Raw genomic sequence first — 14,447 nt, forward strand, 5'->3', positions numbered from 1 at the left:
TTGAAATTCTAGGATCAAGGGTAATATATAGCATAAGACTATTAAGTAAGGGTGTTTAGGGAGATGATATGGACAGTGGAATTGGGAGAAGGGAAACTGAAAGACAACCCAAGCTCTGTTCCTGTTTGTACTACTCAATATTGTAAATCCCTGATCCCAGTTTTTGTAATGAAGCATAAGTTTATAAATAACAGAATGTCTTCATCCTGGGGTTAAGACATCCAGTAGAATGTCTTAACTCACGGCCAGCCATAAGATCAATTATGTGACCTTGAGTAATCTCAAAAAGGGGTTCCAAGTGAAGTAACAAAACCAAAACCTTGCCCCTACTAACCGACAGAATGTCCCTTTGTGGTTTAGATGTTCTTGGGGCTGCAAACAGGTCTCTCTCTCTCTCTCTCTCTCTCTCTCTTTCTCTCTCTCTCATTTCCCATAGCTGTACTAAAATGAAGGGTCTGGAACCTCAAAAGATCTGTTTCATTATATTATTATTATTAACTTTGTGGTTTTGCAACCCATTTTCCCTTGTGTGTTTTGCTAGAGCAACACAGGAATAAATAGAAGACTTGGCTATCATGATGTGGAAGCGAAAATAATTTAAATTTTAATTTCTAAAATTACTTTTGACTTAGTTTACCTTTCTCTGTTGAATGTTCAGTTTGAATTGGAACTCCATGGAAGTAAGTATATTCTATTCAAATCATCATATTCCTGTGTTGGAATATTAATTACCTTACTTCCTGAATATACTACCCATCTCATTCCTAAATACTCCTCTAAATCCCACAATGCCGAACACAATGTACTGCTACGTCCCTTTGGAATACTTTGCTACGTAACTTTTGCTTCAACTGCCTATATCTCAACATTCTTTCCTTTTGGAGGAACAGAATGGAGTTCCCCCGTAAGAACCCTACCTTCAAAGATTTCAATATATAAGAAACAAATGAATCAGCGAATATTAAGAACCTGTCTTGTGGAAGTCAATATGGATTTGGATTACATGGAAAATGAAAGAACATGAAAGCAGATTTTTTTATATATTAATATTTTAATGTTTAATCTGTTATCCTTTCTTCACTGATGATACTGTAAATGTCGTAAGTTTTATGGCAACACAGGAACATGATGATTCATACCGTGGTCGCCCCAACCGTTCTTGGGGATTCTCTATATTTTTAAGCAGATGTATTGGCTCAGACTGATATATTTAAGACCCAGGCCGCCTCTGAGCGGACCTTCCCGCCTCGCTGGCAAGTCAATTAACTTGTCTTAAACGGACTATGTTGTGTGATGACTACATAACTGAGCGAAAGTCCCAGGAGACAAGCTGTCAGGGAAACCACCAGGAGCCACAAACAGCGGGCGGGTGGGGCGTGTCCTCAGGGAGCATGCGCAGAGATGGCGGCGGAAGCGAGCGTTCCTAGGGCGGAAGTGACGCGACGCCGGCTTTCCGCTTAGAGGCAGTGTAGCCGGTCTAAGCCGGGAGGCGGCGGTGGCTGCGGCTGCTGTTCTCCGGTGCGCGGCGGAGCGCGCCGGGCTGAGGCCCTGACGGGTAAGGCTTGCGGGAGGGCCGCGTGCCTGGCGGGGGACTTGGCGCTCGTGTCCCGTCTCGGCCGTGGAACCTAGGCCTGGCGAGTGTTGGGAACCGTCTCCGTGGTGACGAAGCTCTCCTTCCCAAGGACAGTTTCTCCCGGGCCGCGATTGTGACGTGTGCCTGGGCTCGGGGTGGCGGTGGAGTGGGAAGCGCGACGGAAGCGGGCGAGCTAGGCCGCGGCGGACCCGGGGAAGCGTTTACCGGGCAGGAGACCAGTGGAGCGCCCCGAGAGTGTCGGACACTAGGCCGCGGCGGCTTGGGGAGGACCCAGCCCTCGGCTAGGCTAGTCCGACTGTTTTGGTTTGTGTGACTTCTGGAGGAAGAGGCGGGGACTCCCTGCGCCTCCCGATTTTGTGTTTACGTGTTTTGGCCTGATCTCTGGCTTCACTTGGGCTAAGAGATTAGTTGAGTCTTACTGTTTGGAAAGCAGCCCTCCCCTTGGAGCTTGAGAAGGCTTTAAGAAATCCTGGGCAGGGCTGGAGAGATGGCTCAGAGGTTAAGAGCACTGGCTGCTCTTCCAGAGGTCATGAGTTCAATTCCCAGCAACCACATGGTGGCTCACAACCATCTATAATGAGATCTGGTGCCCTCCTCTGGCATGTGGGCATACACGGAGGCAGAATGTTGTATGCATAATAAATAAATAAATAATTAAAAACAAAAGAAATCCTGGGCAGAATAAGTTCCTTCTTTTCCGTCTGGACTGGATTTTTACGACTCCGCCCCCTCGCCCCATCCCCTGCCGAAGTTCACGGGTGTTTGGACAGTTCCGAAGGTGCTAGACAAGTTCCTGCTAGTGCTCGTCGCCCTCAAACAGTACTGTTAGAACTTAGCTGGCGTGGACGCATGTATTTCTCTACTGAGAAATATGAAGTGCAGTTTGTTCTTCAAAACTTTGTTGGAAAACGTTGTGGCATTTGACAATGAAAGATTTCTGGCTTAGAAATTTAGGTGGGAAAGTTTTCATCACTGCTTCCTGCCAGCAGTAAATTGTTTTTGATCAGTACACGAATAAATACTAATTAAAATTGTAGTATTCAATCCAAGAACATTTGCAAAGGATTGTTTGAATAACATTTCGTTAAAGAGGACTGGTTGTGGGCTTATGAGCTTTAAGGTGCTCGCCAGGTGTGGAGAAGAGGCTGAGGCCAAGCGCTCGCCTCCTTTCTGTTCAATGTGATCTCTGTGCGTCCCTTCCAAATGTTAGGATTACAGGCAAACGGCACCACTCTGAATTTAAGTTAGAGTTCTGCAGGAATGTATTTGGCTGTGCTGGAAATCACTTGCTAATCACCTTCCCCTGTCCTCGTTGTTAAATTTCAAATACAGTCCTATTGTATTATTTGTTTTCAAGCTGTTACATTAACCGCAGCCACAAGTGTGAAATGTAACCAGTGATTGTTTTCTAGGACAAAAATAACATCTTCACATTATTAGTTGCAACTATTAGAGGATACTGTTTAGAATTTTTTAAAGACTCACTTGATGTGTATGAGTGTTTTGCCTGCACTTATATATGTGCCTGCAGGTTTGCCTCGTGGCCACAAGTCAGAACTTGTCAGATCCCATGGAACTAGAGTGATGGATGGTTGTGAACCACCATGTGGGTGCTGGGAACCCAACCTGGGCTCTCTACCAGAGAGCAAGTGCCCTTAACTACCGAGCCATCTCTCCAGCCCCTAGAATGCTAAGTTTTTATGTTTGATCCTATCTATACGTTTATAGTTCTTTAGAGGAATAAACCTTACCTGTAAGGTTTATTTTTACTTTATTGCACACTGTATAGTTCTGGCTGTCCTGGAACTCTTCACGTAGACCAGGCTGGCTTTGAACTCAGAGGTCTGCCTGCCTCTACCTGCCTTCAGAGTGCTGATATTAAAAGTGTTTCCCACCAAACCCAGCTTTACCTATAAAGTTTATTGGATTGTTTTCTTTTGGAATGGCTGTTCTTCACTCATGGCTCTAGAGTTTACATTGTTTGAAATAAGCCTTAGGAGAAATTACAGATTTCCTGTCCCCTAATACTTGCGGTCCAAGAACATAGTATTTTAGAAATGAACTTATAAAAAGTTAAATCAGATGTGATGTTTTATCACCTGGGATTCTAGCATGGGAGGTTTAGTCAGGGGAAGTGTCCTGAGCTTGAGGACAGCCTGGACTATAGCACATAGAACATAGCCTTTCTCAACACAGAAAACAACTACGGTTGGGTGGCACCTGGGCAGAACATAGGGCTACTCAGCTGTGAGGCTCCTACTGGCGATAGAGATGTTTCAGGAGTGCAAATTTAACACGGTCTCTGTGTCTGCCTCCCCGAATGTTGGCTGATAACATATTTCTGAGAATATGGTATTTGACAAACGAGGCAAGAGAGCTGAAGAGTGAGTAAGGGAACTTACTGCCTACCAGGCTATTTTTATCCCCCTTCAGATGTTTCTGAACACTGGAACAAATATATGTAAGAACAAGTGTGTGTGTGTGTGTAATGTTTTTGAGACAGGGCCTTGCTTTGTAGCTTTGATTTGGTCTGTAATTTACTATGTAGACCAGGCCTCCTAAAACTCAGATCTGCCTGCCTCTATTTCCAAGTCCTGGAAAGGCCCCTGTTTTTGTAGCTGAAGATTTTTAAAAACATTGGCTGTCAACCACTATCTTAATTATGGCACTTTGCAAGGGTACAGAGTGTTCATGCACTGTGTTCTGTTGAAGGAAGTTAGACATGGGGCTTTTTATTGCCAGTTTGCTTTTATTGACTTTATTCTTGAGATTTATGACCATACACAAAAGGACTAGCAGTAAAATTAAGATTTTTTTTGCTGTTATTTTTGTTACCCCAACTCCCAACACATTTGTTTTTTCTTCTGAAGTTTTTAAAGCAAATGCTAGAAATCAAGGTTTTTCACCTTTCATTATTGTAGTAGCTAAGTGATGATTTAAAAAAAAAATACTTTGTCTCATACAGAGATTTTTTTTTTTTTGAAGCTTAATCGATAGGATAGGTGAAAGCCTAAATTTAAAAAGCCAAGTCGGGATTTCTGGCCGTCCGTCCGTCCGTCCGTCCAGCCGGCCGTCCTTCCATCCATCCTAAGATAGGGTTTCTCTGTCCTGGTGTTAGCTCTGTAGACCAGGCTGGCCACGAACTCACAAGACTCTGCCTTCCAAGTTCTGGGCTTAAAGGCGTATAACACCACTGTCCCCACTAAAAAGCCTAGTTTTATTTAACTTCATATGGAGCTACTGGAAGAAACAGTACCACACAAAGCTGTCCTTTTCGGGGCTTGTAAAAGTTCAGGAGCAGTAAGTAAAGATGGCATTGAAATACTTTCCTCTTTTTAATTTTAGCCATTTGCTTAGCTGAATGCCTACTAGCTCTTATTTACCTTTTCTATTGATATTAGCGAATTTTAGAAATAATAAAATTGGGTTTTAATGCAAAGATGTCATAGAGTAGTGGTTCTCAATCTTCCTAGCGTTGCGATGCTTAATGCAGTTCCTCATGTTGTGGTGACCCCCAACCATAAAATTATTTTTGTTACTATACTACTTCATAACTGTAATCTGGTACTGTTACAAATTGTAAATATCTGTAATATCTGGAAATATCTGTGATTTCTGATGGTCTTAGGAGACCCGTGTGAAAGTGTTGATTGACACCTAAAGGGGTCATGATCCGATATTGAGAACCACTGTCAGGGTGTAGTTTACAGCCTGACACACATAAAGGAGTTGTGTGGTAGGAAGCGTTCACTGTAGCATTTCAGACATTGACTTCTAGACGTAGATGTCAGGCCCTTCAGTTAGTGACTGGGAATTTTTAATTTACCTTTGGCCTCCCAACTTACTGCACTGTTTCTGTAGATAGGCTTTAGAGACAAGGAGGTAGAGTCTGGCATGGTGAAGTTGCCTGACCGTCCAGCTGTGCAGGGCCTGTTTGCCCTGAACAGTAGTGAGGCTCCCCTTCCAGGCATTACCACATTTTGATGCAGGGGCTTTGCACATTGCTTCACACTGGGCTATATGCTTTTGTGACTTTGGCATTCTCAGTGAATTCCAATATTTTTAGTAGCTTTCTTTTTATTTCAGTTTCTTTCTTACCTGTGGGAAGAGTGAAGCAGACTTACTGTGTAGGAGTGAAATTTTTTTTTCTAATTTAAAATTAATGATTCATGTTGTATTTATCCATGCTTAACTGTGTTTTAATAAAGGTAAAAAATAAACTAAAATAATAATAATAAAATGACTTTTGTAAAATATTTCCATAGCTTTAATAGCATTGATTTTATATTTCTATTCTCCTAAGGAAAAAACTCAGGGCTTCATGTATGCTAGGCAAATACTTTATCAACTTAGTACATTCCCAGATCTTTATGTGTTAGTGTGGAAGCCAGACGTGGATGTTAAGTGTTTTCCTCTGTGGTCCTCCATCATATTTATTTTGAAGATAGTCTCTCTTTGAACCTGGAGTTTGCTCATTCAGCTTGAATGACTGGCCAGCGAGCTCCCAGAATGTTCTTGTCTTTCTTTGTTCCCAGAGTTCTGGAGTTTACAAGTATGTACCTGGGGATACGAACTGAGGTACTGTTGCTAAAGCAAGTACTTTACCCACCAAGCCGTCTCTCCAGTCTCCTTGTTTTTTATTTTTTTGATTGGTAAAAGTGAGTTTGGGCTGGGTGGTGGTGGCCCATACCTTTAATCCCAGCACTCAGGAGGCAGAGGCAAGAAGATCTCTGTGAGTTCGAGGCCAGCCTTGTCTGCAAAGCAAATTTCAGGATAGGCTCCAAAGCTACATAGAGAAACCATGTCTTGAGAAACTAAAAAAACTAAAAAAAGAAAAACAAAAACAAAATACAAATAAACAAACAAAAAAATGAATTTTGGGGAGGGAGGGATTATTAAAATGAGGTTTATATCAACATGATCGTTTAAAAAAATAACATGAGGACTTGCAGAAATTTAAATATATTGAATTATCAATTTAGGATTATGCCTCCAAAATTAAATTATTTAAAGATATTCTGCATAGCTTGGTGGAAAGTAAATTGGATAGAGTAAATAGAACTTAATCTTGCCTTAAGTTCAGAGATCTGAACTGGTATCCAGTTTAGATGGTGTTTTAAAGTATATGCCTCCCCCTCGGGCTTCTAGGTAGACTTCTTTTATAAAACCAGATAGTCCTTTTTTGTTGTTGTTGTTTTTGGTTTGATTTTTTTTTTTTTGGTTTTTATATACCTAAATATAATCTGCTCGGTCTGTGTAGTATCACTTTTATATATGTTTTTAGTTACTGGCAACTTATTTTTCATAAGTATGTGCATAGGTAAAGTAAATGACTACTAAAAGTTAAGGTAGGTTTTGTTTTTGTTTTTAAAGAAAATATTAAACCCAGAAGAAAAGGATAATATCGATACAGGTAGAGGAACAAGTAGGGTGTTTTTGTTTTTTTTTTTGTTTTTTTTTTTTTTTTGACACAGGGTTTCTCTATGTAGCCCTGGCCATCTTTGAACTCACTCTGTAGACTAGTCTGGCATCAAACTCACAGAGATCCACCTGCCTGTGCCTCTGGATTAAAGACATGAGTTACCATCACTGGCAAGTAGGATTATTTTAAGTAACCAACTGAGAAAGTTTACATACTTACATACTTACAAAGTTAAAAAACCGGTTTTCTATTTGGCTGCATAAAGAAATAAGGGTATTTAGAGAGACTGGGGTAGGAGAGTGTGTATATGTTGCATGTGTGCAGAATCACTGTGGTTTTCTTTTAAAGGCCCGTAATGGTTCTAATGTGAAACAAGGATTGAGAAGTAATGATCCAGGATATCAAAATACTGGATGCAAGCAGAATGTTAGCACCAGGGTTTTCCAAACTCTAAAATCTGGGGAGGGGAGGGAGATGAGAAGGCCTCAGTTATGAGGGGAACATGGCATTCAGGGATTCTGTACAGAAAGGAAGAGTTAATTCAACAATACTTAATTAAAATACTGATAATTATTTTTAAATAATTTATTTATTTTTATGTGCATTGGTGTTTTGTCTACATGTATGTCTGTGTGAGTATGCTGGTTCCCCTGGAACTGGAGCTATAAACAGTTGTAAAAGGCCATCTGGGTACTAGGAATTGAACCTAGGTCCTCTGGAAGAGCCATCAGTGCTCTTAATGGTTAAGCCATTTTTTCCAGCCCCTAAAATACTGATACTTAACTGTTTGTCCGGCATCCTTCTCCCTCCCTCCCCCCTCCACCCTTTTTTCCTTTCCTCCTCTATTGCTAGAGGCCAACAGGTTTATGTTGGTAGCGTCTACATTAAAATACTGATGGTTTCTTTGATTTATGTTAGAATAGAAGCAGAGGGCTTGGCTTTCCAGGAGAGCTGCATTGTATAGAGTTGAATTTGGTTTTGAGACAGATCTATTTTTTACTTTTAAACTCACTATAGCTTCCTGAATCATACTAGCTTTGTTTATTAAATTACATTTTTGTATTTGACCACATTTTAAAGGAATATTTCTCATGTTTAAAACATGCAAATATTTAAAATTAGAATTGACAGCTATATTTGTGTGTGTTTGGTGCTGGGGTTGATCCTAGGGCCTCATACATAAGGAACAAGCTCTGGATCCACACTGGGTTGTATCGCAGTCCCAAAAGTTACATAGGTTTTTAAAGTGTAAGTTTATTCTTAGCTGACAGTGTTTAACTTGTATGAATTTTTCTTTTCAGATTTACAATGACATCCTTTCAAGAAGTCCCATTGCAGACTTCCAACTTTGCTCATGTCATCTTTCAAAATGTGGCTAAAAGTTACCTTCCTAATGCACACTTGGAGTGTCATTACACCTTAACTCAATATATCCATCCACATCCTAAAGACTGGGTTGGTATATTCAAGGTAAGAAAAGCTTCTGAAAATGTTGTCTTCCTTGTAGATTATTTTTATTTTATCTTTTTAGAAATTACTTTTATTTTGTGTGCATGTGTGTGTATGTGTATGTCAGTGGGTGTACATGCCATGGTTTGTGTCTAGTCAGAGGATGACTTAAAGGAGTTGGTTTACTCCTTCTACCATGTCTGTTTTGGGGATTGAACTCAGGTCATCGGGCTTTGGAGGCTGGCACCTTTACATGAGGAGACTTCCTTATAATCTGCATATTTTCTTCTTATACTAGCCTTTCTTAACAAACACTATTAAAATTTCAATTTTATGCCAGTAGTGGCACATGCCTTTAATCCCAGCACTCAGGAGGCAGAAGCAGATGGATCTCTGTGAGTTTGAGGCCAGCCTGGTCTACAGAGTGAATTCTAGGACAGACATCCGGGGCTACACAGAAAAACCCTGTCTTGAAAAACCAAAACCAAACAAACAAACAAACAAAAAGCCCAACTGCCCCCCCACAACCCAAAAGGTTCAGTTTTGTAAACATCACTTTGAAATACTGTAACACTGTATATTCATTTAAACACTGAAAATTTAATTCCATAAGTTTTCTTCTTTGTGCTTAAAAGATCCAATTTGGGTAAGATATTTGTGAAAACTTGTAAGTGGAGACTGCTCTTTCATTCCCAACTGCCCAGACCTGAATAATGACACAAAAATTATATTAATTACAACAATGTTTTGCCTATTAGCTCAGGCTTCTTATTAACTAGCTCTTACATGTTAAATTAACCCATTTCTATTTCTTATCTTTTTTTTTTCTGGTTTTTCAAGACAGGGTTTCTATTATTTTATATTTTGCCACAAGGTTTGTGGTTTTTTTTTTTTTTTATCTCTTGATTGTATGGCTATTACATGGTGTCTGCCTCCTTTGGCAGCTACATGGCATCTCCTTGACTCTGCCTACTCAGTATCTCTGTTTGGATTCCCCACCTGACTTTACTAAGACACTGGTCAAAACAGCTTTATTCATTAACCAATAAAAGCAAGGCATATACAGAACGACATCCCACATCATCTCTCCTTTTCTTTCTAAACAAAAAGGAAGGTTTTAACTTTAATGTAGTAAAATTACATATAAACAACAGTTAACAAGCGAGAGTTACAGTTGTGGTATTTAATCTATTTGTATAAAGCAAAAATTAAAGAAAATATTCTATCTGTCTCATCTTTGTGAGTCTAAAGTTTTGCATCTATTTTATCTTTTATCATAACTAAGGAAAACTATTATCTGTCTTCAACGCCATCAAAGACTCCAGAAGGATATGATATTACCTAAGTAAACAGTAAGTGCATTGTAAGCAATTTCCAAAACTCTAGAACTGACAGACACTTCTCACTGCCTGGATAGTTACCAGTTCTTTTGTTATGTTGGGGCATCCATCTTCAGCCTACAGGCCCATAGTATCTGGCAGACTTTTTCATGAAGCAGGAAATTTGAAAGACAGTTTCACCTATATTGGCAGTTTGTCATTCACTTTCTTCTGTGTCCTACAGAATGTCTGACAGACTCTTTCATGAAGCAGGAACCCTGAAGGACTGTCTCACATTTTGGCTAGTTCAGAAGTCATTTTTTTGTGGGTACTGCATGTCCAGTTTATACAGCATACTGTCAGGTAGTCCAGGCAAGAGCAGTTTCTTGCCCAAATGGCTAGCCTTGTCACATTGAAGGCAAATTCCACGACAAGTTTCTTCAGTGCCCATGAGCCTCTTGAAGTAGATTGTTGTCGCTTGAAGCAGACATGTCTCATTGTTGAGAAAAAGTCTACGTTCTTAAAACCTTTTAAATGCCGTATTCTGTAGGTCTTTGTTGTGTCAAAGATTATTTATCTAACTGAAATGTATCTCTATATATCTAGAAAACCAAACATGACTACAAGTTTTGACTATTACAAATCTATACATTACATTTTTAAATAAGCTGCACAAACAATACATTAAACAAGAGCAGAAATACATATATACAGTGTAACAAATCACTATAAATTTGTATCAATAGACCAAAGTCCATACCAATGTAAAGTATTCATTTCTATTTCATATTCACCTTTAAATGAAAACAAACATTTATAAAACAATCATTTTGGGAATTTGGAAATAGTTTAATCCAAGATTTCTCCTGCTGTTTGTTGGACTAAGTATTTTTAGGGTTCATGGAGACTTTTGAAGGGGGTCTTGTTCTATCAAATCACATTAGCCTTGAAGGATTCCACATGGTCTCATCTTTTGTGGAAACAGAAGCAGAATCTCTTTTTCAAAGTAATATATCGTTAGACTCAAATTTTGAAGTCAAGATACCTTTAAAATATATTAGGTTAGTAGCCTTCAGAATCAGATGTTTTTCAGCAGCTAATTCATTAATAGTCAAAAAATGAAAAGAAAATACAATAATACACATAATCCAGACTTTCTGTATATATTTCATCTTTATGTGTGCCTTAATTTGTTTTACTCCTTTAATCTATGACTGTTTGTATGTAAGCCTTTGTACATTTACCCAACTCTGTGACCCATTCAGAGGTCTTTGTCATCTGAATCTGTCTTATTGTGTATCTGTAATCAATTTCTGATCAGGAGAGTTTTTTTGTTTTTGTCTTTTCTTTTTTTTTAAATGCTAAGCAGGCATGACTAGGATTAATGCTGCCTCTTTGCCTGTTGACTCCGCCCCATCCATAATGGCAGAGGTGTGTTCACAGCTTCTGCAAGCCATGCTTACTGCCCCAGCTCCATGGATGCAGCGGGTCTGTGTTGCCATTAAATAAATTGTAGTGCTCTTCTCACAAACCCCATTAAAGTGCAGGACCTTCTGAAAGAGCCAGAGCCAGAGCCATTTGTGTTGCCAGCATAGACCAGGAAACTGGCTCTTAAAGAAGCCAAGCCTCTGCTCACCTCCAGCAAAACTGAACCTATCTGAAAAAATGCGGCTGCTAAGAAGCTGTGCTTAATTCTTTCCTTTTGTGTCTAGAACTCCTTCCCAAACTCTCTCAGGTTTTATGTGGATGTAGTTACCTCACATTGGCACCATTTTTAAGCGGAGAATACTCTTATCATTCCCAGCTGCCCAGATCTGAATAATCACATAAAAACTTTATTAATTATAACAATTTGGCCTATTAGCTCAGGCTTCTTATTAACTAAGTCTTACATCTTGAATTAACTCATTTCTGTTATTTTATATTTTACCATGAGGCTTGTGGTTTGTTAACCACTTGATTCTTGGACTGCTACATGGTGTCTTCTTGACTCCGCCTACTCTTCATGCCTGACTTTACTCTGCTAAGCAATTGGCCAAAAGAGCTTTATTCATTAACCAATAAAAGCAACACATGTACAGAAGGACATCCCACATCAAAAACTTTTTAGACTCATTCTGTGTGTGTACAATCCCCAGTTTTCCTTACTGGGGATTGAACCTAGGGCTTCATGGGAAAGTACTGTACAAGGAGCTGCATCTTCAACTCACAATCTATTTTTTTATTCTAAATTTTCTCCTATTTCACACTTAAAGAGGGAAAACCCACTCATTTCTTTAGATTCTCAAATTGTCTACTGTCTTCAGTCATTTGTGATTGATTTTGTGCAGCTATGTAGCCATGTAGTACCTCTTGTTACGTATCACTTAGATACTGCTCGTACTGTAGTTGTCCTATTCTTAGGTGACTATTCCATTTTACTAGAGAGAACAGTAAATTCTTTGTTGGCTGGTTCATATAGTCATCACTGATTTTTCATAATGTTTACTTGAAAATTATGCTTCAGTGGTTGGTACTTTTGTATTCATGGTGCTGGAGGTTTTCTGTAATTTTCTGGCTCTTCGGAATGTAGTAGAGAACAAACACTGTCGTGACTAGTGAAAGTAAACATACATTATGATTTAAAATTGAAATTTGGATTGAAATATGATTGTCTCATCTGTATAAATTAAGTAGCAAGAAAGAACAAGTTGGTACATTATGAGTCTAGAAGTGAAAGTCCACCTGATGGAAGGCAGCAAAATCATATTTGCATCAAACAAGGTGTGCTTTCTTCTGGTGTTTTGAGACAAAGTCTACTCTGTACCTTAGAGTGGGCTGGAATTCTCTGTATACCTTAGGCTGCTCTAAAAAGACAATTCACCCTGCTTAACCCTTTCAAGGACTGGGATTACATGTATGGGCCACTGTACCCTATTGGATCCTTCATTCTTTGACACTCCTCAGTAGCTAGAGACTTACTTTATGTCCCTTAAGGCACCTCAGATTCCAAAACCAGAGCTATATAGTCATTGAAGCATTTTATGAAACTCTAGTGTTAGTTTTGAATCTGTGTGAGATAGCAGTATTGAGGTAATAATACTGTTTGAGAACTGGGGTTTCCTGAAAAAATAGGTCAGGTCAGAGAGAAATGTGATTGAAAGAGAAGGAAGGATTCCTACCAATGACATAAGCTGGAATTATGGTGTAAACACAGTGCTGGGTTGAACCTTAAATTTTTTCCCCTAACATTTAGTGACTTTTCTGTGTGTGTGTGTGTGTATTTTGCCTATATGTATGTGAATTACAATTTTGCCTGATGCCTGAAGAGAACAATGGGGGGGATCAGATCCCATGGAACAGAGTTATAGAAGGTTGTGAGCCACCATGTGGGTACTGCAAACTGATCCTGGTCCCTGTAAGAGCAGCAAGTGCTCTTAATCACTGAGCCTTTTTCCAGCTCTCTTTTTTGTTTTTTTGAGACAAGATGTCCTGTAACTCAAGAAGCCTGAGCCAGCTTCGGGCTCACTATCCAGCTCTGACTCACTTTGAACTCTTGATCCTCCTGCTTCTGCCTCCCAAGTGTGCTCCTACTTGAGAGATAGAAGCAGAGGATCAGGAGTTCAAGGCCAAGCTTCAGTTATGTAGCAAGTTTGAGGCCAGTATGAGACCTTCTCCTTAAATATGGAGTCGGGTATTGAAGATGATGAAGTCTTAACAAGACTAAGGCTGAAGTTGTGGATGTAGTCCAGGCTGTCCTCAAACTCACTGTAGCTCAGGCAACCTCAGTCTCTCAAATTCTGGAACTTTATTAGACCACCGTATTTTACTATTTTGAAATTTTTAATTTGCTCATTTCCTTTTTCATATACTGTAAGTTTCAGCTGCTAGTTGCACAAATACGCTAAGACTCTGTTTCTTTCTAGAACTTCCCAATGAATATATTGCCTGTTTGTGAGTCTTATAGTATTATTGCCTAAGTTGGCCAAGAATTCACAATCTTTTCTCAGCCTCATTAGTCATGGGGTTAAAGCACCCTGTTTGCTATTTTTATTAATAAGCTCCTTATGCTTAACCCTTTTTTCATATCCCTTTTTATTCCCCTGACTCAGTTATTATTAAAATTTTATTTACTTTTAGTTAATTTTATGTGTACATGTGTGCTAGTGCCACTGTGTATGTGTAGGTCAGAGGACAATTTTCAGAAATCCTATCTTACCGTGTGGGCTCAGTGATTGGGTTGTCAGGTTTGGTGGCAAACCTTTTACCCATTGAACTATCTCTCTGAACCTTATTTCCCCCCACCCCCCAGGGTCTTTGTCTGGCGTGGTGGCACTCACCTTTAATCTCAACCCTCAGTAGGTAAAGGCAGGTGGATCTCTGAGTTCTAGGATTGCCTGGTCTACATACTGAGTTCCAGAACAGCCAGGGTTGTGTAGAGAGACCCTGGCTCGAAACAAAAACCAAATAAAATACTGTCTTAGTGCAGCCTACGTAGGAGGGCACATATTGCTGTGTAGTTGATGTTGGGCCAAGCTTTTAGAATCTTTATTCTGCTTAAGTCAGTTGTGGAAATCCTCTTGTGAATTTTTCAATTGAGTTATTGTATTCCCCATCTCCATGGGTGACTGACTGACTGTCTCTGCCTCTCTCTCTTTGTTATACTTCATTGTTTTTGTAGAGT

At 39.6% G+C, this 14,447-nt stretch overlaps 1 protein-coding gene across 2 annotated transcripts in view; it reads left to right on the forward strand.

The window, feature by feature from the left end:
• Positions 1 to 1,402: 1,402 nt before the first annotated feature.
• Tax1bp1 (Tax1 binding protein 1) overlaps positions 1,403 to 14,447 on the forward strand; it is a 59,691-nt gene continuing 46,646 nt past the window's right edge. For both annotated transcript variants that reach the window (XM_041640117.1, XM_041640116.1), the window contains exons 1-2: positions 1,403 to 1,555; positions 8,318 to 8,486. In XM_041640117.1, coding sequence (XP_041496051.1) covers positions 8,325 to 8,486 — 162 coding nt within the window. In that variant the 5' untranslated portion in view covers positions 1,403 to 1,555; positions 8,318 to 8,324. The remainder of the gene's footprint in view (positions 1,556 to 8,317; positions 8,487 to 14,447) is intronic.

This window comes from Microtus oregoni, unplaced genomic scaffold (genome assembly GCF_018167655.1).
Source record: "Microtus oregoni isolate MIOR12 unplaced genomic scaffold, Mior012 000062F_ref0000492, whole genome shotgun sequence".
NCBI lineage: Eukaryota > Metazoa > Chordata > Mammalia > Rodentia > Cricetidae > Microtus > Microtus oregoni.